The 21,895-nt window shown below is 35.4% G+C and overlaps 1 protein-coding gene across 3 annotated transcripts in view; it reads right to left on the bottom strand.

Annotated features, from left to right (window-relative positions):
- Positions 1–5,026: 5,026 nt before the first annotated feature.
- The window catches only part of LOC127834741 (autophagy-related protein 16-1-like), a 31,996-nt gene continuing 15,127 nt past the window's right edge, over positions 5,027–21,895 (bottom strand). The window contains exons 7-15 of one of the 3 annotated variants that reach the window (XM_052360774.1): positions 20,592–20,657; positions 18,664–18,739; positions 14,905–15,010; positions 14,002–14,144; positions 12,530–12,650; positions 11,982–12,155; positions 10,140–10,224; positions 8,750–8,896; positions 5,027–8,581 (exon numbers count right to left, since the gene is read on the bottom strand). In XM_052360774.1, coding sequence (XP_052216734.1) covers positions 8,488–8,581; positions 8,750–8,896; positions 10,140–10,224; positions 11,982–12,155; positions 12,530–12,650; positions 14,002–14,144; positions 14,905–15,010; positions 18,664–18,739; positions 20,592–20,657 — 1,012 coding nt within the window. In that variant the 3' untranslated portion in view covers positions 5,027–8,487. The remainder of the gene's footprint in view (positions 8,582–8,749; positions 8,897–10,139; positions 10,225–11,981; positions 12,156–12,529; positions 12,651–14,001; positions 14,145–14,904; positions 15,011–18,663; positions 18,740–20,591; positions 20,658–21,895) is intronic. The other 2 variants (XM_052360777.1, XM_052360775.1) reach the window with 2 other exon arrangements.

The following is a 21,895-nucleotide window of genomic DNA, read 5'->3' as shown; positions in this document are numbered from 1 at the left end:
ATAAAACATACTAATAAGATTGTATTTCAAGTTTGATAGCAATAGCTTGGGTGGGATGGTTGGACGGTTTTAAGAAAAAAAAAGTTTTTTTTAACGTGTTAAAAAAAATAAGGAAAACAAAAACTCTTTTTTTTTTTGGGGGGGGGGGGCGGATTTCTAGGGTGGGGCGTGTGGGATGGTTTGGGTTAAGTCCATTGTGGTATATCAGGTAAGCGTTGTTTTGTCAAAGTATGAATCAAATCTGATCCTAAATAAAGAAGTTATGGCAATTTAATCAAAATTTATTTATTTGACCTTCAGATTTAAGGTCAAAGGTCAAGGTAAAATTCAACTTGCCAGGTGCAGTACCCTCATGATGGTAAGCAAGTATTTGAAGTTTGAAAGCAATAGCCTTGATACTTTAGAAGTAAAGTCGATGTAAACACAAAATTTAACAAAATATTCAAAGTTACTAGGTGGAAAAAGGGCCATAATTCTTACAAAATGCTTGTTACAGTTGTCTGCTCTTGTTTATAGATTGGGGTCATGTTGGTCAAGAAGTTTGCAAAATATGAAAGCAGTATGTCAAGGGACAATTAAAATATTCGAGGTGGTACGCAAACTTTAACACAGAATTATTAATAATATGCGTATTCTAAGTGGAAAAAGGGGCCATAATTCTTACAAAATGCTGTTTACAGTAGTCTGCTCTTGTTTATAGATTGGGGTCATGTTGGTAAAGAAGTATGCAAAATATAAAAGCAATATGTCAAGGGGCAAAGAAAATATTTAAGGTGGTACGCAAACTTTAACATAGAATAACCAATAATATGCATATTCTAAGTGAAAAAGGGGCCATAATTCTTACAAAATGCTTTTTACAGTTGTCTGCTCTTGTTTATAGATTGGGGTCATGTTGGTAAAGAAGTATGCAAAATGTGAAACCTTATGTCAAGGGAAAAAGAAAATATTTGAGGTGGTACGCAAACTTTAATAAAGATTTATCAATAATATGCATATTCTAAGTGGAAAAGGGGCCATAATTCTTACAAAATGCTTGTTACAGTTGTCTGCTCTTGTTTATAGATTGGGGTTATGTTGGTAAAGAAGTATGCAAAATATAAAATGCAATATGTCAAGGGACATAGAAAATATTTAAGGTGGTACGCAAACTTTAACATAGAATAACCAATAATATGCATATTTTAAGTGAAAAAAGGGGCCATAATTCTTACAAAATGCTTGTTACAGTTGTCTGCTCTTGTTTATAGATTGGGGTCATGTTGGTCAAGAAGTATGCTAAATATAAAAGCAATATGTCAAGGGATATAGACAATATTTGAGGTGGTACGCAAACTTTAACATTCCAACGCTCACGCTAACGCTCACGCTAACGCCGACGCCGGGGTAAGTAGGATAGCTCCACTATATATATATATATATAAATATATATATAACGAAAAACTACCTAGAGCTTTACTTTGTTTAACGTATATTTATAAAATATATTCGTGAAATATGTACCATAAAACAAGCTTTGTAATCAAATGATATTATATAAATCGATCTTTAGAATTCGTCTTCCAGTATTACTTTAACGTTTACATAAAAACGCTTTTTAATAGTAATTGAAAGTTGTAAATATAATTAAAAAACTTACCTTAGTTTAATGCGTTCGTTCGCTCGAAACTCCATTTTTCCAACATACTTTCACTAAATGATATAAATACCGAGTGTATGATTTTTAAAGAGCGCAACCGGGGAACTGTTATTAGCCTGGATACACACTCGATTGTAATTTGGTCAAGATTTGTGTATATTTTGTGCATGCCACAAACCCGCTAATCGGGGAAGGCGTTGGATTTCTAATTTAAATTGACAGTTTGGTATTTCATACACGTAGATTAGAGATTTTCGCCTAAAACCAACCGGGGAATTCCCCGGTTGGTAGGTGTTCCCCGGTTTGTTGGTGTGTATTCATACGATTTTCCCCGGTTGGTAGGTTTTACAAACTCACACACACACACACACACACACAAACACACACACACACACACACACACACACACACACACACGCGCGCGCACACACACACACACACACACACACACACACACACACACACACAAACAAACACACACACAAACACCCGCTTACACACGCACGCACACACACACGCACACACACACACACACCCTAACACACACACGCACGCACTATACTTTAACTTTTGTTTTAAACTTAATTATTAAGTAACGAAAATTTCAAACTTTATTTCAAAGTCAGCATTTTCGCAAGTCATGTTCAGCGTGCAGCTACCTGTTGAGAACAAAAAAACGATTCCAAAACATATCAAATTTAATCCCGCTGTAAAAGCAAGCACTAGGTTACGCAACAGACGCGTGATAGTGTATTGGGCTGACACAAAATATCGTGTGTCGCTTTGAGTATCGCGCAAAATATCGTGTCTCGCGTTCAAAAGAACACGAAGCGACACGCGATATTTGTAATGCTCGAATATCGCTGTTATGATATCGCCTGTCGACTCTCACGTTTTTAAACGGTGTTACAGTAATTTTTAACCATTTATTATCAATATGGCTGCAACTAATAACAGATTTTTTCATTGTGGATTTTCTTAAAATATAAAATACGTAAAATATCCCCTTTTTGTCTCCCTGATTTTTTGAAAACGCTAGAGTCGACAGACGATATTATTGCAGCGATATATGAAGCGTACAAATATCGTGTGTCGCTTCGTGTATCGCTTCATGTGCTGTGTGTCGCGGTCTGAAATTAGACCGCGAGACACACGAGATTCGGATAATATGGGCGATATTTGGATAATAAAATATCGTGTATCGCTTCGTGATTCATGCAAAATATCGTGTGTCGCTTCGTGTTTTGTGTGTCGCCTTTTGAACGCGAGACACGATATTTTGCGCGATACTCTAAGCGAAACACGATATTTTGCGCTATACACGAAGCGACACACGATATTTTGCGCGATACACGAAGCAACACGCGATATTTACCACGATAAATCGCCTTTTGGGCTACCTAAACAAGGGCGATATTTCGCGGTACATTCTCGCGCGTCGCTTCGTGTATCGCGCATAATATGGTGTGTCGCGCAAAATATCGTGTATCGCTTCGTGTGTCGCCCTTGACGAAAGGAGGGCGAGATTATATATTGAACTATCCGGAATCCGTAGAATCGTGATAAAACAGGTAGAACACAAACTTTTTTTGCTGACTCGTCAATGAAAACTCGGCATTATGCGTTGTAAATTCTGACTACCTTCACTTGTGATTTTTCTTGATTTTTAACTGTGGACAAGTATACATTTATATATAAATTGTTTATTAACATCGACTACATTTCCTTAAAAACGTGTATAGTCTGTCAAACTTTTAGCAACTGTAACCAATAAGTGTACTCAGTGCTGTATTTACATGTACGTTATATTTCTTATAACCAGCACCTTTCAAATCTTGCAGCAAATTTTGTCTATGTTCGTTTTAATAAAACCTTGTCATGCGCTGTTAATGTTTAATAGTTTTGCCTATCTTCCATCATTGACTTGGGGACGCTTCACATATTTATAAATATCGTTTTATGCCCTCGGTAGGGTGACATATAGCATTTGAACTGTCTGTCCGTTGATATTTGGCATGCATGTGTATCTAATGAAGCTGCACATTTTGAGTGTTGAAAAGTCAAGGTCATCCTTCAAGGTCAAAATATAAACAAGGGCTGTTTGTAAAACATGCATGCCCCCCATATGGGCTGTCCGTTGTAGTGGCAGCCATTGTGTGAATACGATTTTTGTCACTGTTACTTTGACCTTTGACCTAGTGACCTGAAAATCAATAGGGGTCATCTGCGAGTCACGATCAATGTACCTTTGAAGTGTCATGATCCTAGGCAAAAGCGTTCTTGAGTTATCATCCGAAAATCATAATTTGCTATTTCGGGTCACCGTGACCTTGACCTTTGACCTTGTGACCTCAAAACCAATAGGTGTCATCTGCAAGTCATGATCAATCTACCTATGAAGTTTCATGATCCTAGGCGTATGCGTTCTCCAGTTATCATCCGAAAACCATTTTACTACTTCGGGTCACCGTGACCTTGACCTTTGACCTAGTGACCCAAAAATCGATAAGGGTCATCTGCGAGTTATGATCAATCTACCCATGAAGTTTCATGATCCTAGGCGTATGCATTCTTGAGTTATCATCCGGAAACCATTTTACTATTTCGGGTCAACGTGACCTTGACCTTTGACCTAGTGACCTCAAAATCAATAGGGGTCATCTGCAAGTCATGATCAATCTACCCATGAAGTTTCATGATCCTAGGCGTATGCGTTCTTGAGTTATCATTCAAAAACCATTTTACTATTTCGGGTCACCGTGACCTTGACCTTTGACCTAGTGACCTCAAAATCAAGAGGGGTCATCTGCGAGTCATGATCAATGTACCTATGAAGTTTCATGATCCTAGGCCCAAGCGTTCTTGAGTTATCGTCTGACAACCACCTGGTGGACGGACCGAAAGACCGACAAGAGCAAAGCAATATACCCCCTCTTCTTCGAAGGGGGGCATAAAAAAATACAATCCAAGGAAGTAATAAGCTTTACCTGCAAAATGATATATTGAACTTTTCTTTTTAAGCGGTGCAATAGAAGACATTGTGTTTCTGACAAACACATCTCTTGTTTACAAATGCTTCATTCTGCTGAAGGCGGTAGCAGGAACGTTGTATATATTCGACTAAAACACACATTTCTGCGTTCCATGCAATTAATTGCATCATTTATTCAAGGGAGTTTCTTTGTCAGTCATTACGCTTGGCTCATTCGTATTTTGGTTGTACTTTGGTGAAAATCATTACTTGTGGTGAATTCGTGTTTATGTGTATTTATTATTGCTTTATTGTTGTTTTGACGATGAGCTGTATATGCTTAAGTAGTAAATAAACTCTCTGCTTTGTTCTGTGTTTTTCGGAGATAAATAATTGAAAATCTAAAGACAGACACATTATCGTTCTTTGACTTTATCAGACGTATAGGATACATGATTCATAACACATACATAATGCATTTCATTTAAATTGATAACAGTGTTACAATAACAAAGTAACAAAAGTAACACATGCAGATATACATAAAAATAATTCATTATGAACACAAATCAATAAATAATTACCATACTTGCAAAAACACAGACTTGTATCATTAAATAAGACCTTCATTACACCCTTAATGAACTAATTACACTTGATTTCACTATAACAAAACTCATGAAAATATATCATTTGATAACAAATTACAAATAACAAAGAAAATTTTAAGTGATTAAATTTAAGTGATAATCATTAAATCATTAATGTGAAAAATAACTTGCAGTTGTATTCCAACCATAGCTTTGTCACAAACATGACCAATACCCCGCACCTCTTTGTCAGAAATGTTTAAGGGAAAATAACTCTGGAATGTGTGGATTACTGGGGTTGATAAGTGTCTTGCACATACACACTTCATTTGGATAACATATTAGGTTCCAAGTTAATCTCTTGATAAATTTGGAAGCATTTCCCACCAAATATTTACACAGACTGACTGACAAACTGATAGACTGAGTCCTATATACCCTTCCCTTCCTGCAGGGGTATAATGAACAGTGTTCTTGGTTTCAAGTATATTCTTTAATGCTTAGTTTTAGGGATAAGAGAGATAGTTGGGGACTATAAGTCCAGACATAATCAAGTGTGACAAATAAATGCAAATAATTGAAACATAAACTGCATGTTTATTCATTATAAAATCTCCAACATTCCTTTAAATATATAATATTCAAGAGATTATCTAAACCAAAACGATTTTTTTTTCAAGAACAACAAGGTCAATAGTTGCAAAAAATCTTAATTAATTTCTTAAATACTTTCACTTAATATTACATTTTACTAAATTAAAATTGTTGGTCTAGTGTATTAATTTACTGGCTAAACTCATTTGTTCGTGAAAGATAATTGGAAAAATAACATCCTGATTATGATTTAATAAAAAAAAAATGCTTTTTTCATACAAAGCCAAGCCCAATTTTTTGAAGAGGTTCAAATGCACCTTTAGATGCCCTGGCTATATCTGCGTGAGTATTTACCCATCCACAAACACCAAATTGCATGTCTTTTACTTCCATTGTTTATCACATGATCTCATGATGTTATTGGATTATTGTTCACATACCTTGTTCTGAGAAAACTGGGCATAATTCATGTGCGTAAAGTGTCGTCCCAGATTAGCCTGTGCAGTCTGGCTAATCAGGGATAACACTTTCTGCTTTTATGGAATTTCGTTTAAAGGATGACTGCAAAGGCTAATCTGGGACGACACTTTACGCACATGCATTATGCCCAATTTTCTTAAAACAATACACTTACATTTAAGAATATTTCACGATTGTGGTGTTTATATGGGTTGACAATCAACAAGTGCAGTACAGCCCACTATAACACCAACTTAATGTACAATAATTATTCCAGTTATTATGATATGATCAAACAAGAGCACCACATAACGGGTGCCACGCTTGGCTGCGAAAGCTTGTCAGAATTTTTATATATTTTTTTTAGAGGTCACAGTGACCTTGACCTTTGACCTAGTGACCCATCAAGAGATGTGTTTGTCAGAAACACATGCCAAATATATAAAGTGGCTATGTTTAATATTGAATAATTTTCTCCCTTTTTAAAGCTTATTACTTCCCTTAAATCTGTATTTTTTACCGTAGACCGTAAAGGATGGCCTTGACCTTGACCTTTTACCACAATGTGTTTGTCAGAAACACAATGCCGCCGACTGCCCCGCTTTGATTTATTTAACAAAAATATATACGTGGGCAGGTCAGATAAGTATGTCCATTTAAAGCTTATTACTTCCGTTTACTTTGTTTTTTGCACCCTAGACCTTGAAGGATGATGTTCACCTTGAAATTTTACGACTCAAAATGTGCAGCTCCATGAGATACACATGCATGCCAAATATAAAGGTGCTATCTTCAATATTTAAAAAGTTATGGCCAATGTTAAGGTTTGAGCATGACGCCTACGGCGGACGGCGAGCTGGCTATGACAATAGCTCGGGTTTTCTCCGAAAACAGCCTCGCTCAAAATTAAACAAATGTGCAAAGATACGCATTAATACATAGCATAACATAGGTGTCCTGTGCGTGTTTAAAAATAGAATGGGTTTTCTGAAATGTCACTTTGAACATTACAAATATTTAGGATACTTAACGAATACAAGTTGTCTTATTTCACCACTGTTCAATGCATAAACTGGGAAATATGGAATTCCTATCAAGATGCTTGTGTTTTATTTAAAAAGACCCCACTTATTTAAGTCAGATTACTTATAAATATATAAAACCATAAAAGAAACACGTTTAACATTTGCCTGATAATTTATGGTTATATAAGACAGGTAATTACAAAAAATGACTTTGCCAAGCACCATCTGCATGCACAAAGCAAAGTTTACCCCCTTTTACAAAGTTAATTTGTTTATGTGGAACTTTTCCCCTTTTTGAAACTATTTACTAGTAGTACTATAATGGCAGTCAGTTTACCACTCACACTTTATCTAGGATAGCTGGTTTACTTGTACAGAGTGCTTATAATTATGCCAGTAACTAAAAGGTGGCATTGGCTGGTGATCAAACCCGCTATCCTCCATTTTGCAGTCCAACCCTCAACTAACTCAGCTAGCTAATTTAAAATACTGAGAACAGTATTACATGTACTGATATATTTTCTTTTAAAATCCTGATGATAATATTGAACCATTTCCACACTTCAAATATTATTTCTTCCCCATTACAAAATATGTTTATGTTTAAATTCACAATAAGAAAATTTAATTGTCAACAATAACATACATTTTTCTAACAGTAGCTTCTTATTGCAGATTTAAGTCAACTTTTAATTTGATTCCATGAACATTTCCATAAAATTACATTGCCACATAGCGAGTATCCATCCGCACAAAAATTAACATAAAACTTGATTAAAGAAAATGAAGTAGATTTGACTTAGTTATACTATGTATGCAAGTTATTAATGTATTGCAGTAATTATTTGCTGGCAACTTGCAACAATTGTCAACATAAAAGAGATAGCCTCAGGTGAAATATTAAGATGACCTTTACATGTATGTTGATGTCCACCGGTAACTTCTACATGTGCACTGATTACCTCAAAAAACCTCTCCTTTATATCTCTGACCTCACATGATCTTTTGAAATAGGTCACCTGTGCATGCAAGCAGCTGACCTCAGAAGACCGTGAGCAATGTTGCCGTGACTTCATATGACCTCCACGTGTACAAAGATGATCTTAGGAGATCACATACATAGTAATGACCTCAATTATCTTTGGCAATAGCTGCTCTGTGCAATCACAAAGCTGACCACCGATGACCTTGACCCAAGTGCTGTGACCTCTACATGTCTCCCCACAGAATGACCTTCTTCTGTTTCTCTGAGGTGAGGATGAATGAGCCAGCCGGGTGCCATGAGCAAGCAAGGATAGAGTGCCTAGAATCATACAAAACAATTTTATTCAAATAATAACGCTTGATACGTTAATTGATTTTGAACGGATTTCAATGAGTCAGCTTTGATGGTAGCCACTGGTAAGTGGGTTTTTCCCGATAAACAGCCAATAAAGAAGTAAGCCTATTATAAAATGGAGGAGATTCTTACGTATGCTCTTTGAGTGTTTTTTCCACTTTGCCTTTCTGGATGTTCCAAATGAAGAGCGTTCCGTCCTGCGACCCGGCCGCCACGTACGTCCCGTCAGGACTGAACACTGCTCTCGTCCAATCAGATGCAACCTTGAAGTTCTCATCACTGAAATGAATTCAATAGTTTCGTACTTGAGCCTTGCTTTTGGTAAATGGGTCTGTATGCATGTACATAAAGTGTGGTTTTATGGTTTTTTCATTTCAAGGACGTCTCTTCTTTGCAAAAATCGAGTTTGGACGGAAAGTGCTGTCCCTGATTAGCCTGTGCAGACTGCACAGGCCCAGTTTTCTCAAGTGTTATATTTTTGTATTTATTTATAGGTGGAGTCAATGAACTTTAAGTCAATGAAATAGGTCTCCATGCAATTTTATAAACAAAGTTTCATAAAGATAGGTCAACTCAAACTGGGAACTGCCTGTTTGACGCCGACTGAACACCTGCCTGCCATACCCTTATTTAGTAACCAGGATTTTTAACTGTGTTAACATTTTACCACTTATATACGTTTTTTGACGCATTTGTAGTCCCTTAGACAGTTAAATTTAATTTTTTACTAGATTTAAGTTTTAAAGGTTTCATTTCCAACTCTTAGTTACTGTTGAGCAGCAAACAGCATAAAACCTGAACAGACTGCAAGTTACTTGCAGGCTGTTCTGGTTTTATGCTGGTTGCAAAAGCCATTTTACTTTGCTTCTTACGGGGGAAAGGTTAAAAGATGAGATATCAACACGAAACGAATATATTTTGAGATTAAAAAATCTTAAGTTAGACAATATTGATAAGTAAGTCAAAATACCAGTCGTTATATCCGTTTAAACATTCATGTAATATTATATGTACATGAAAATAACAAGTTACACATAACTTGTACATAACACTTTTTTTTCTCTGGTATATAAAAGTTAATGTACTACAGGAAAAAGAAAATAACACAAACTGTTCTATAATAGGCGTCCAATTTTAACATTTGAGGATAAATCATAAGGGAATTTTTGTTGTTTTGTCATTTTGTCAAAGTCCTTTGTTTGATGTCCTTTGATGGTATATACAATATTTTAGAAGGAGTTGTAAAATGTTGTTGTTTAAAGAGTTGGACAAAGTAAATCCAAATAGACAAACTTTGTCTATATTCGTAATTGATCAGTAAATATTATTGATGTATCACTCGTGAAGACACAGGGTAATCGCGGAACACATTTTACACACATGCATTAAGCCCTGTTTCCCCAAACAGCAGCTCGCATATTTTATGCTGAAGAAACACTATAGCAGATGTGTTTCCCAATTAATAAATATATTCTTGATTGACCAAAAATACTACGGTAGTTCATTTTCCTACATTACCTACCATAGTGTGTTGATAACCTGGTTCTGTCGGAGGTCTATGACTTTCAACGTGTCCTCTCTAGTACAGGCAAGTAATGACATTCGATCTGAAATCAATCAGCAAACTTGAAGTAGTAATGAAGGTGAAAATAATAGGAGCTGAGTGTGATTATCCTTAGGTATATTAAATAATAAGTATGTAATCCTTTAGTAATACTCCCATAATTGACATTTTCACATTTCGCCTTTATCAAAACTATGAACAAAATCTTTTAACTACATTTTTACATCTTTAAACAAAATCATTTTAAATAATTAAGTCCAAATCTTATTCAAAACAACAGATAAATCTTTTGACCAAAATTTAACTTCTTTTATCAGCACATTACAAATAATAAGTCCAATCTTTATCAAACAAATTGAAAAATTATTTAGACTACATGTTGACATCTTTTACACATGTCAAATAATAAAGATGCCAACACATAAATAAAATTAGTATAGTCAAAAGAAGAGAATTGTTAAAATGGGAATAAAACAGCAATACAAATATTTGAATTGCTGATAAAATTGATTTATTGAGTATAAAGATTCATTATATATATATTCCCTCGCCATAAGGAAGTATTCAACTGTGTTGATACTTTCTTTAATGTTAACACTGTCCCCTACATCTGTAAAAAAATGCCTTTGTTTGAATAATAGTGAGGTGGTTATATATATCAAAAGTACTAGGCAAAGGTCTGCTTCTGAACCGTTTTAAGATCGACAGCTGTATTTTAAGAACCATCTATAAGGCATTTTCATAAAAAAATTGAATCTTAAAATTTATCACTCAATAAACATTTTACAAAGTAAAATTCACATGGTAAGTTCTTACGCACTTATAAGAAATTGCTAAGATTTTGTTTGCTTATAATTATAAATGATTTCTTAGTTTCCTATCAACGTTTAAAATCTTTCCTTAAAATTGCGTTTGAGGTTATTCGATCATAAAATTCAAGCATTATGCTATAAGTATGCCCTGTCTTTGTATGTGTATAAATAGTATCATTATAAAAACTTAACCAAAATCCAATATTTTAACGACCCGTTACTGCCTGGCTGTCACAATGATTAGTACATTTGCCCCTCACCTAGGTTACCTGGTTTCAATGCCCGTTCCTGGAGGAATGGTTTATTGTTTAAACTTTTTTATTTTAGCTTGATTGCCTTAAAATTACTTACAACTTATTTGCAATACTCTCCAGTCCGTTTCCTTGGCCTAGAACCAGTTTTTGGTGTCTTTGGGGGGAGATCTAAGAATGCTCCCCCCATGGGGATCAATGCCCTGAACTCCTGGTTGCTAGGCAGACATCATATCCATAACACCACAGCAACCCACTCCCCTCCCACATTGAAAATCTTTTAGTAACCATAATGGCATCAAATGGCTGGATATTGCCAGTACTACTAAAAATTAGTCCAACCTTTCGTGTGTATAGTAAGTTAATAAGGTGAGAGTGCTTGGACACACTCCAGGGGTCGTATTCCAGAAGCATCTTAAGTTAAATTGTATTCTGATCCTTAAATTGAAATATTTTCTTAAATGTTTCATTTCATATTGCAATAGTTTGGCATCAAGATATACATTTAAATAGCATCATTATGCCAATGTTATTTTAGGAATATCAAAAAACATGTGTTTCCTTATTTAGTAAAGAAATACAAAACATTGTAATTTTTAACTTAAGTGAAATTATTTAAGAAATGACTTAAGATGTTTCTGGAATACCACCCCAGATCTACACATTATGAAGCCTAATGTGCAGAAGGACCTCATGAACTTTGAAAATTTCATACAAACACATAAACAGCCTGTTACCTGGGGACAGAGAAAGGGAGGTAATTCTGCCTTGGAGTCCAATCTCATTGCTGGTGATATCTGACCTCGTGTCCCAAAAGCGTATACGCTTGTCAAAATGGCCACTGATGATGTGAGTGCCATGCAAGGTCACAAGGTCATTGCAACTTGACCCGGCAAATATAGTTTTTGAACCTTAAGTTAAAAAGTAATGCACTTTTTCAGTTTAAGTTAAGTGCCTAAATTGTTTTCTAAATTTATATTATCTTTTCAAAAGGGATTTCACAAGTTTAATGATAGCATAAGTTCAATAGGCATTTATTTTGAGTTTTCCAGGCTATAAATATACATTGAAATAAAACAGTTTTTAACATATGGCTAATTACTAGCAAAATTATTATTATTCAAGCAATTTCAATGAATTTATTTGTTTTCAATTTTCTGCTTAAATAACAGTTTATTTATTAGTTTTTATATTGATTTTTTGGGGGGTGGGTGGGTGGTGGGGAAGTGCTGGTTAAATTAAAGTGGTTAAAGTGATAAAATTGTCCAAAGGGCTGCATATTTACATGCTTTGGTGTGTAGGTCCCATATCTTGAGTGTCCTGTCATGGCTGCCAGAGACCACCTTGCTGCTCTCCCCCAGGAACTTGGCAGACAGCACCTTACCACTGTGACCTGTCAATGTGTGCTGAAAAACAGGTTAGCAAGTGACCACTCGCCAGCTGTCAATCAAACTCACTTAATAATCAATCAGATTTCGTTTATTGCGGCCACATGGTCCGACAAACAAAGATTGTCGGGGTAATGGAATAAGCGTTTTATGAAAACACAACTTAGTGGGGGGAGCAACGCGTATTTGGAGACTGGTCAATTACTATTATCATAGGGAATGTATCTCATCTAATGCCATGACTTTTTCAAACAATATCATTGATTTTTTGTCGTTACATCCTTTTTTTTATTCAATACATAATGAGTCGAGTAGCGTGTTAGGAAACCTTAAAGGCTCTATAAAGGTGACAAATTCAATTATTATCCATATGAACTGGTCAAATTTTTACTGGATTTCAGTTACTCTTGCATAAAATCTGCTTATAACACAGCTTAGGTACAACGTTGCCAAGAATTATGGAAGATATACCCGTTTCATAATTGGAAGAAATGTTTACATTTTTGCAACTAACGTGATGTTGCAAAGAGCTGTGACATATGCTAAAAATAGCCAAAAGAAAAATTCAATTTTAATTTTATTTTAAACAACTTTTTACCAGCAGAAAGTAACTTATTAGTTTACAGCAAACGTTTTAACCATTTAGAAGAGACCTACTTTGTGAGTAATACCAGAAAACGTTAAAAATCATCGATATATTTTTGGTGACCTGAGTCACTTTCACTTTCTCTTGCCCGATTAAACAGCGATGTAAATACACGGTTTGTTTGTAAACACAATTGACTTGGAGGAGACTTTATTTTGAGCTCAAAACAAGTTGTATTGCTCATTTTTTTATTGTAATGTCCGATAGCATATATATATTGTTTTTTGATAAACTTTATAAATAAAACATGAAAATAATATTTAAAAATCGGTAAATAATTACGGATCTTCACCTTTATAGAGCCTTTAATAAAAGATTGCCTTTCTAAAAGACAACCTTCCCTAAAATTTCCGTAATGTGACTCCTTTGGCGGAATACAGCATCTTGTTTGTATATATTGAAAAAATATATGAAAATTATTTACTAACTAATGAAGTCCCTTATCTGGTTTATAGGATATAAAAAAGACCAACAAATGCCATTGAGCACTAATGTTAAACAAAGTGAAGTCTTATATAACACTTTCAGCATAAATTCACCATTTTTATGATGCAATAGTGTGTATCAATAATTTAGTTAAGTCCAATTAAATTGAATTATTTAATGACATCAGGTTGTTAAGACATTAATTTAAGTTCAATCAAGAAACTGAGGTGTAAATCAAAATTCTGATATGTGCCTTATAATATGTATACACGTTTGTTTTGTAATAACAGCACTTACTCGTAATCTAAGGTCGCTAAGAGACCACAGTCGACAGGCATAGTCGTTTGAGGCCCCTAAAATGTTTGCCTCGTCTATGTCGTACTCAAGGGAGGTAATCCCAGCATTGCTGCCCGCTAGGAATCCTTTGCACTGACACTGACCTGTCCAGCAAAAAAGTAGGTTTGTCACGTTGATTCTTCATTTAGTTATGAGGTTTATTTAAGTTTTGACCTTGTAATCTTGTTTTTGAACGCATGTGACCCAAATTCGAACTTGGCCCAGATTTTTTCAAGATAAATATTCTGACCAAATTTAATAAAGAAAGAGCAATAATTCAAGGCCTCTATAGTAGTAACAAAGTTTTTCTAAGATTTGATCTGGTGCCCTAGTTTTTGGATGCAGATGACCCAGATAAGAAAATGTCAAGAAAACAATTCTTCACACTTCTTCAGAATAAACTATATTTTTAAAATTGTGTAATCACATGGTAAAAAATATTTTGATCAGCAATGTTTTCTCATTGTGATCGTTTTAAAACCTAGCGTATTTTTTTTTTAAATAAGCGTATCTAGACAGTGATATGTGTGTGGGTTTAAATGTTTATAGGCCTAATGGAAAAATGTTTTTTCCAGAGACAAACATTATCAGAGGAAAAATTCTTGTTAACACATGTTATACTTTTATTTAAGGTAAGCGGCAAATTACTTTAAAGTTTTTTTTACAGGCATAAGATTTCTAAGTATTGATAAATAAGCAAAACATTGTTTATAGGCAAAAACCTAAAATAATTTTCAGAAGCATCAGTAATCACATTGTTACCAAATGCAGCAAGATATTGATCACTTTTTGTCATAAAAAAGAACTTATTTAAATCACCCTTTTTAGATCAATTCTGTATAACACATAACAAACAATACAAACCTAAACTGAAATCCCAGAGTTTGATTTTACGGTCAGAGCCTCCTGTGGCAAACATGGTACCCGTAGGTGACCACAGAACTGCATTGACCTCCCCTTCGTGAGCATCCTGGAACATTTGAGAGCCCAGGAGAACAAAAGTTAGTACATGTGAAAACATGGTTTATCGCATTGGGTCACGCTCTGGGTAAAAAGGGCTTAATCCATGTGCATAGGGTTGTTCCAGATTTGAGTATGCAGTTCATACAGACTTATCAAGGACAACACTTTCCGCTTTCATGTTTTTTTTAACCCTTTGAGGGCTGGAACCGGATTTTGAAGACCTTTGCAAACAGTTTGGATCCAGATGAGACGCCACAGAATGTGGGGTCTCATCAGGATCCAAACTGTTTGCTTTTCTGATAGTGGTCTTAGAAAAAAAATCGAAGAAAATGCTAATTTTAGAAATTCAGAAGACGACATTTAAGCAGACAACAAATTTCCCAGCATGCAAAGTGTTAAGTTTGAAGCAAATCTCCTGTAAGCAAAAGTTCAGTTAAGGCAGAAAGTGTAATCCATGAATAGCCTCAGCTCATATGCATTACTCTCAGCTCATATGCATTACTCTCAATTTTCCTAAGCTCAAATGCATTACTCTCAATTTTCCTCAGCTCATATGCATTACTCTCAATTTTCCTCAGCTCATATGCATTACTCTCAATTTTCCTCAGCTCATATGCATTACTCTCAATTAGCCTCAGCTCATATGCATTACTCTCAATTAGCCTCAGCTCATATGCATTACTCTCAATTTTCCTCAGCTCATATGCATTACTCTCAATTTTCCTCAGTTCATATGCATTACTCTCAATTAGCCTCAGCTCATATGCATTACTCTCAATAAGCCTCAGCTCATATGCATTACTCTCAATTAGCCTCAGCTCATATGCATTACTATCAATTAGCCCCAGCTCATATGCATTACTCTCAATTAGCCTCAGCTCATATGCATTACTCTCAATTAGCCTCAGCTCATATGCATCACTCTCAATTAGCCCCAGCTCATATGCATTACTCTCAATTAGCCTCAGCTCATATGCATTACTCTCAATTAGCCTCAGCTCATATGCATTACTCTCAATTAGCCTCAGCTCATATGCATTACTCTCAATTAGCCCCAGCTCATATGCATTACTCTCAATTAGCCTCAGCTCATATGCATTACTCTCAATTAGCCTCAGCTCATATGCATTACTCTCAATTAGCCTCAGCCCATATGCATTACTCTCAATTAGCCTCAGCTCATATGCATTACTCTCAATTACCCCCAGCTCACATGCATTACTCTCAATTAGCCCCAGCTCATATGCATTACTCTCAATTTTCCTCAGCTCATATGCATTACTCTCAATTAGCCCCAGCTCATATGCATTACTCTCAATTTTCCTCAGCTCATATGCATTACTCTCAATTAGCCCCAGCTCATATGCATTACTCTCAATTTTCCTCAGCTCATATGCATTACTCTCAATTTTCCTCAGCTCATATGCATTACTCTCAATTTTCCTCAGCTCATATGCATTACTCTCAATTTTCCTCAGGTCATATGCATTACTCTCAGTTTTCCTCAGCTCATATGCATTACTCTCAATTTTCCTCAGCTCATATGCATTTCTCTCAATTTTCCTCAGCTCATATGCATTGCTCTCAATTTTCCACACAGCGCTGCTTACAAACATGTTACAAATATATTTTTCAATTTGAAACACTTTGCTTTCTTAACGTTAATGTACCTGTACTTATTTAGTTCATTCAGGGATTAATGCTGGAGCAAAATTGTCCAAGCAGTTGCAGGACTTGACAACACCAAACGTTTTTACTATATAATCCATAGTGGACAATCAATTTAAGGGCCATATTTCTGTACCATCTAATCAAAGGCAAAATCCCTGTCTTTAAAATTATCTGCACATGAAGGTGACTCCACTGTGAAAGCCTGAGCAAGGTCTCCTTAGTAATTAGCCCTTTACCACTTAGATACATTTTTTGACGCATTTGTAGTCTTAAAGAAAATTAATATTAATTTAATACCTTTCTTACTTAATTCAAGTCTTAAAGGCTTCATTCCAACCCTTAGTTATTGATGAGCAGCAAACAGCATAAAACCTGAACATTTAGTCTGCGAGTTACTCGCAGGCTAGGCTGTTCTGGTTTTATGCTGGTTGCAAAAGTCATTTTCACTTTGCATCTTATGGGGGAAAGGGTTAATAAAGAGTTGGCAACAAATTAACACAATTTTGGGACCATATGTTCTTTATGCCACAATTCCTCACATAGAAAATTTCTTTCCTGACAATAATTAACATGAGTTATGCAATTGGGAAAGATAAATCCACGCAGTCATAAAAGAGAAGTTGATAACCGAATGTGAAAAACAAATAAAGGGCAAAAATTCCTTGCAGCCAGCAAGTCCTTACTTAGCAAGCGTTTTTACATCAAAGTCATTCAAATAAAAAAGTTTGAGCCGGATCAATCCAGTAATTTAAAAGAGGTGGAAAAAACAACCCAGATGAAGTACAAACATACTTATGGAGATGCAAACAAATTTAATGCATATCATCCCACTCCATAAGGGTTAAATTAATTTTTCATTTTATTTAATCAACAAATACTACGCAACCAGCATTTAGACTTAATGCTTAGTTATATGTGTTGTTACACACACAAACACCAGGTAGCTAAGACTCATTGTGAAAACAAGAAACCGTCGGAGACGGGTGATGCTCCCCAAAGGTTTATTTTGTCACAATATTGCACTATATATTCAGATAAAAGGAAACATCTAGAGGGCACAGTAGTTGGGGGGACAATACTTTTTTTATATAAAATTTCAAAGGGCCAAAACTCTGTGAAAAATCATCCGACCAGAACCTGCTGATAATGCACATCTCCTCTTGGTAGTGAAGCTTCCCATAAAGTTTCATTGAATTTCGGTCATTATTTGCTAAGAAATAGCCCGGACAAAAATTGTGCACGGACGGACAGAATTTTGTTTGGGGGAGCATACAAAAACAAATTCATTCTTGCCTTCAATTTAAATTATTCTGTTATAAATTAATGGTTGAATATGAAACTTGTGTACATGCTATACATATAGTATGCTGCTACAACAGTTTTCACACACATTTTGATACTGTTTGGAGAAGTTTGTAATCAGTCTCAGTTTGTTTCACTTAAAACAGCAATCAAACACAAGTGGACTATCTTCATTGCAAGATATTCTTTATGTATAGCATCATTTCCATCTACTAAATGATTTCTAGATTTTATTAATTCTAAACAAGACATGTGTTTGTTAGAAATACAATGCCCCCTATTGCATGGTTTGAAGCCATATATTTGACCTTTGACCTTGAAGGATGACCTTGACCTTTCACCACTCAAAATGTGCAGCTCCATAAGATACACATGTGTGCCAAATATCAAGTTGCTATCTTCAATATTGCAAAATTTATATTTGGACAGAATGACAGACAGACAGGCCAAAAACAATATACCCCCGATCATTCGATCCGGGGGCATAAAAAACACACAGGCATTTATTTCATGTAATTTAAATTGAAGACCATTTACATACACAATATATTGTTTTACCTTTATTACAAGAACCTTTAAGTATTTCATTTAATATTTCTTTTGTTTTCTAAATCTAATATAACTTAGAAGACGGGTTATGACATTTTCTTCAAAACGTCAGACATACATAACAAATGTTCCACTTACTAATTTTTGTTGAGCTTTAGTTGGTATGGAAGCATTGAGGCAAATCTGGGGTATACCAGCAATGTCTGATGTCTGCCTGTTAAAGTAACAACATTACTTGCAATCAATACACAGCTGCTTAAGGGCAAGCAAATCAAAGAGAGTATGGTCATCTATATTATTCCCAAATTATTATGCAGTGAATTAAAAGTGCATTATGCAGCAAATGTTTGAAAAGGCGTCTCTGTTTATTAAGACATGTGTTAATAATAAATTCATCTTACTCCAATAGTGCAAAGTTTTTTTTTAACTTCTTAGATAGGTACTGAATAGGGCCCCTACACTCACTCTCAATGTTGATAATAACCTATCAACATCACTTCTAGAGCTCTGCTGTTAACAAGCAATTAGTTCGTAACTGCAAGCAGTATAATTTGTAAATGGCTATGCAGCATGGTAGTAGCTTTATCATAACATGAGGTAGTCACAGGTTTATTCCCCACTGAATTATGGCCTCATTTATATGTATCTTTATATTTATCAAACCAACAATGACATGGCGGCGGCTTTAAGATAAGGAAACCGGCCATAGAAAGTACATATTTTTGTATCAACAAGATCTAATATTTGTATACATGAAATCCTTATATCAGGAATCATTCCCTATGAATAACTGTTTAACCCTATGCATGCTGGGAAATTTGTTGTCTGCTAAAATGTTGTCTGCTGAATTTCTAAAATTAGCATTTTCTTCTTTTTTTTCTAAAGAATACTATCAGAATAGCAAACAGTTTGGATCCTGATGAGACACCATGTTCTGTTGCGTCTCATCTGATTCCAAACTGTTTGCAAAGGCCTTCAAAATTGGGTTCCAGCACTGTAAGTTAAAATCCTGCAGTCTGCCCCTAAAACCAATTTTTTCCTTGCACAACTCTGCTATTCTCCCAAATAACACCAAATTCAAATTACACAATATCCTCACAAAATAGGTTGTAGAGCCCAATCAACTGCAGGTGAAACAAGATGTATTTGTGAAACACTATGTCCCCCCCCCATATATTTGACCTTGATATTATGACCTTGACCTTTCACCACTAAAAATGAGCAGCTCCATGAGATACACATGAATGCCAAATATGAAGTTGATATCTTCAATATTGCAAAAGTTATGGCAAATGTTAAAGTTTGACGCAAACAAACCAAGAAACAAACAGACAGGGCAAAAACAATATGTCTCCCCAGTATAGACTGAGGGACATAAAAAAGCTCAGAGATCATACACTGTCCTCACTTCTGTATAATTACAATCAGTTTTATCTTAATTGCATCTTTAGCTTTAAGCTTATTGAGATGCTCTTGAGTATTTCTGTCTGGGAAGAACCTGTGCTTTGGTATTTATGGAGGAAATCTTGCTAATGTACCCAAAATGGGGATCAAAACCGGAACCTCATATTGCTATGCCTACACCATGATACTATCCGCTATGCATCTGCAAACTCTTAATTTTAGCTGATCTCTGCGAAAACAGGCGTTAATGCATCAGTATAATTGTGTCATAGCAGATTAGGCAGTGCAGTCTGCACAGGCTAATCTTGGACGACCCTTACCGCTTTTATTGCATTTTTAATTTAACCCTTTCAGTGCGGGAACCGAATTTTAAAGGCCTTTGCAATCAGTTTGGATCCAGATGAGACGCCACAGAATGTGGCGTCTCATCAGGATCCAAACTGTTTGCTATTCTGATAGTATTCTTTGAAAAAAAATCGAAGAAAATGCTAATTTTAGAAATTCAGCAGACGACATTTTTGCAGACGACAAATTTCCCAGCATGCAAAGGGTTAAAGGAAGTCTCTTCTTAGCAAATATCCATTTTGCGGAAAGTATTGTCCCTGTTTAGCCTGTGCACATGTGTTTTTCAAGACAGCTTTTCATATGTGTTTGTAACTTACTCTGTGACAGTCACAGGCTCCAGTGCAGCCTCTGCCAACTGTTTCTGCAACATCCTCTGCTTGTGTCTAACACATGAACAATCAGTGAGGGTACAAAAGTGCAATCATCAACATACAACCCGTGTCATGCAAATATACGGTAGGTCTTATGCTTTATGCTGCAATCACATAGTCAGGTAAGGAGCTACTACCAGTATGTTAGCTATAAAGTAACGCAAGGTTTTTGTGGTCTTAGACTGGTATGGACTTATGTTGCCGGTATATGGCTTAAGACCCATGTTTGCAAACGCCGATCATAAAGTGTGAGTACAGCTGTTATGAGAATTTAGTAAGAGAACATAAGTACAGTTATCAACAGTTAGTATGTGTACAGTGGTTATGAACATACAGTAAGAATATATATTATTAATATTCGTCAACATATAGTCTTAGAACATTTGTTTTAAGCTGGATAATATATTTTATATTACAAACAACTAATTTCTGGATACAGTCATTTTCTTTTGAAAACTGTGACACTCTTACAGTGACTGGTACACACAGCTTGGTGATACACTGTAACTCCAATATAGTGCGGTCGGTTATAACGCTGTGTCCAATATCACGCGGGGGGTCCTTGGATCCCGTTTTTCCTCCAACCTTCCATTTCTGATTCAAATCCATGTTATGCGACTTTCAGAAAATTCAAAGAAGCCCGCGATCACAGCTTGATTGCTTTATCTGTCCTTTTAACTGATTTTAATCGATCAGAGGTTAAACGACACTCAACAGCTAATTGGTGTTAATCTGTTGTGTAATGTCAATAAAGGTGTGAAAACTCGAGAGTCCGTGTTTATTACATGTATTCCCTATCAAAGCGGTTCGGTGCACTAATTTCAATAAGGCAAGTGCAAGCGGAATAATTAGAAAAATTAAAGTTATTTAAAACGATTACCTGGCTATGTTTTGTATTTATCGTGTATTGTATTTCATTGTATAAACTATGGCTGTGTAAGTGTGTTATCGTTTATTATATGCTATACATGCTTGATAAATAAAAAGATCTTTGTGTATGTTTAATGTTTCAGTACGTATAGGAAAAATAAATTCAAAAATCCTGACGATTTATTTACATGCTTACGCAGTGTAATAGTTAACAGAGATGCATTAAAATTTTTGCCCGTTATCAGAAAGTCCACGGAAAGCACTATTTTACATGCTGCGTATGATGCAATAAAACATTTTTTTGTACATGTATCGTATTGCATTCAATCTAAATTTAAATTCGCTCGTCCAATGAAAGCTGTGTCCCATAATGCACTGTA

Source organism: Dreissena polymorpha, chromosome 6 (assembly GCF_020536995.1).
Source record: "Dreissena polymorpha isolate Duluth1 chromosome 6, UMN_Dpol_1.0, whole genome shotgun sequence".
Taxonomy (NCBI): domain Eukaryota; kingdom Metazoa; phylum Mollusca; class Bivalvia; order Myida; family Dreissenidae; genus Dreissena; species Dreissena polymorpha.
This window is presented reverse-complemented; position numbering and strand designations above follow the sequence as displayed.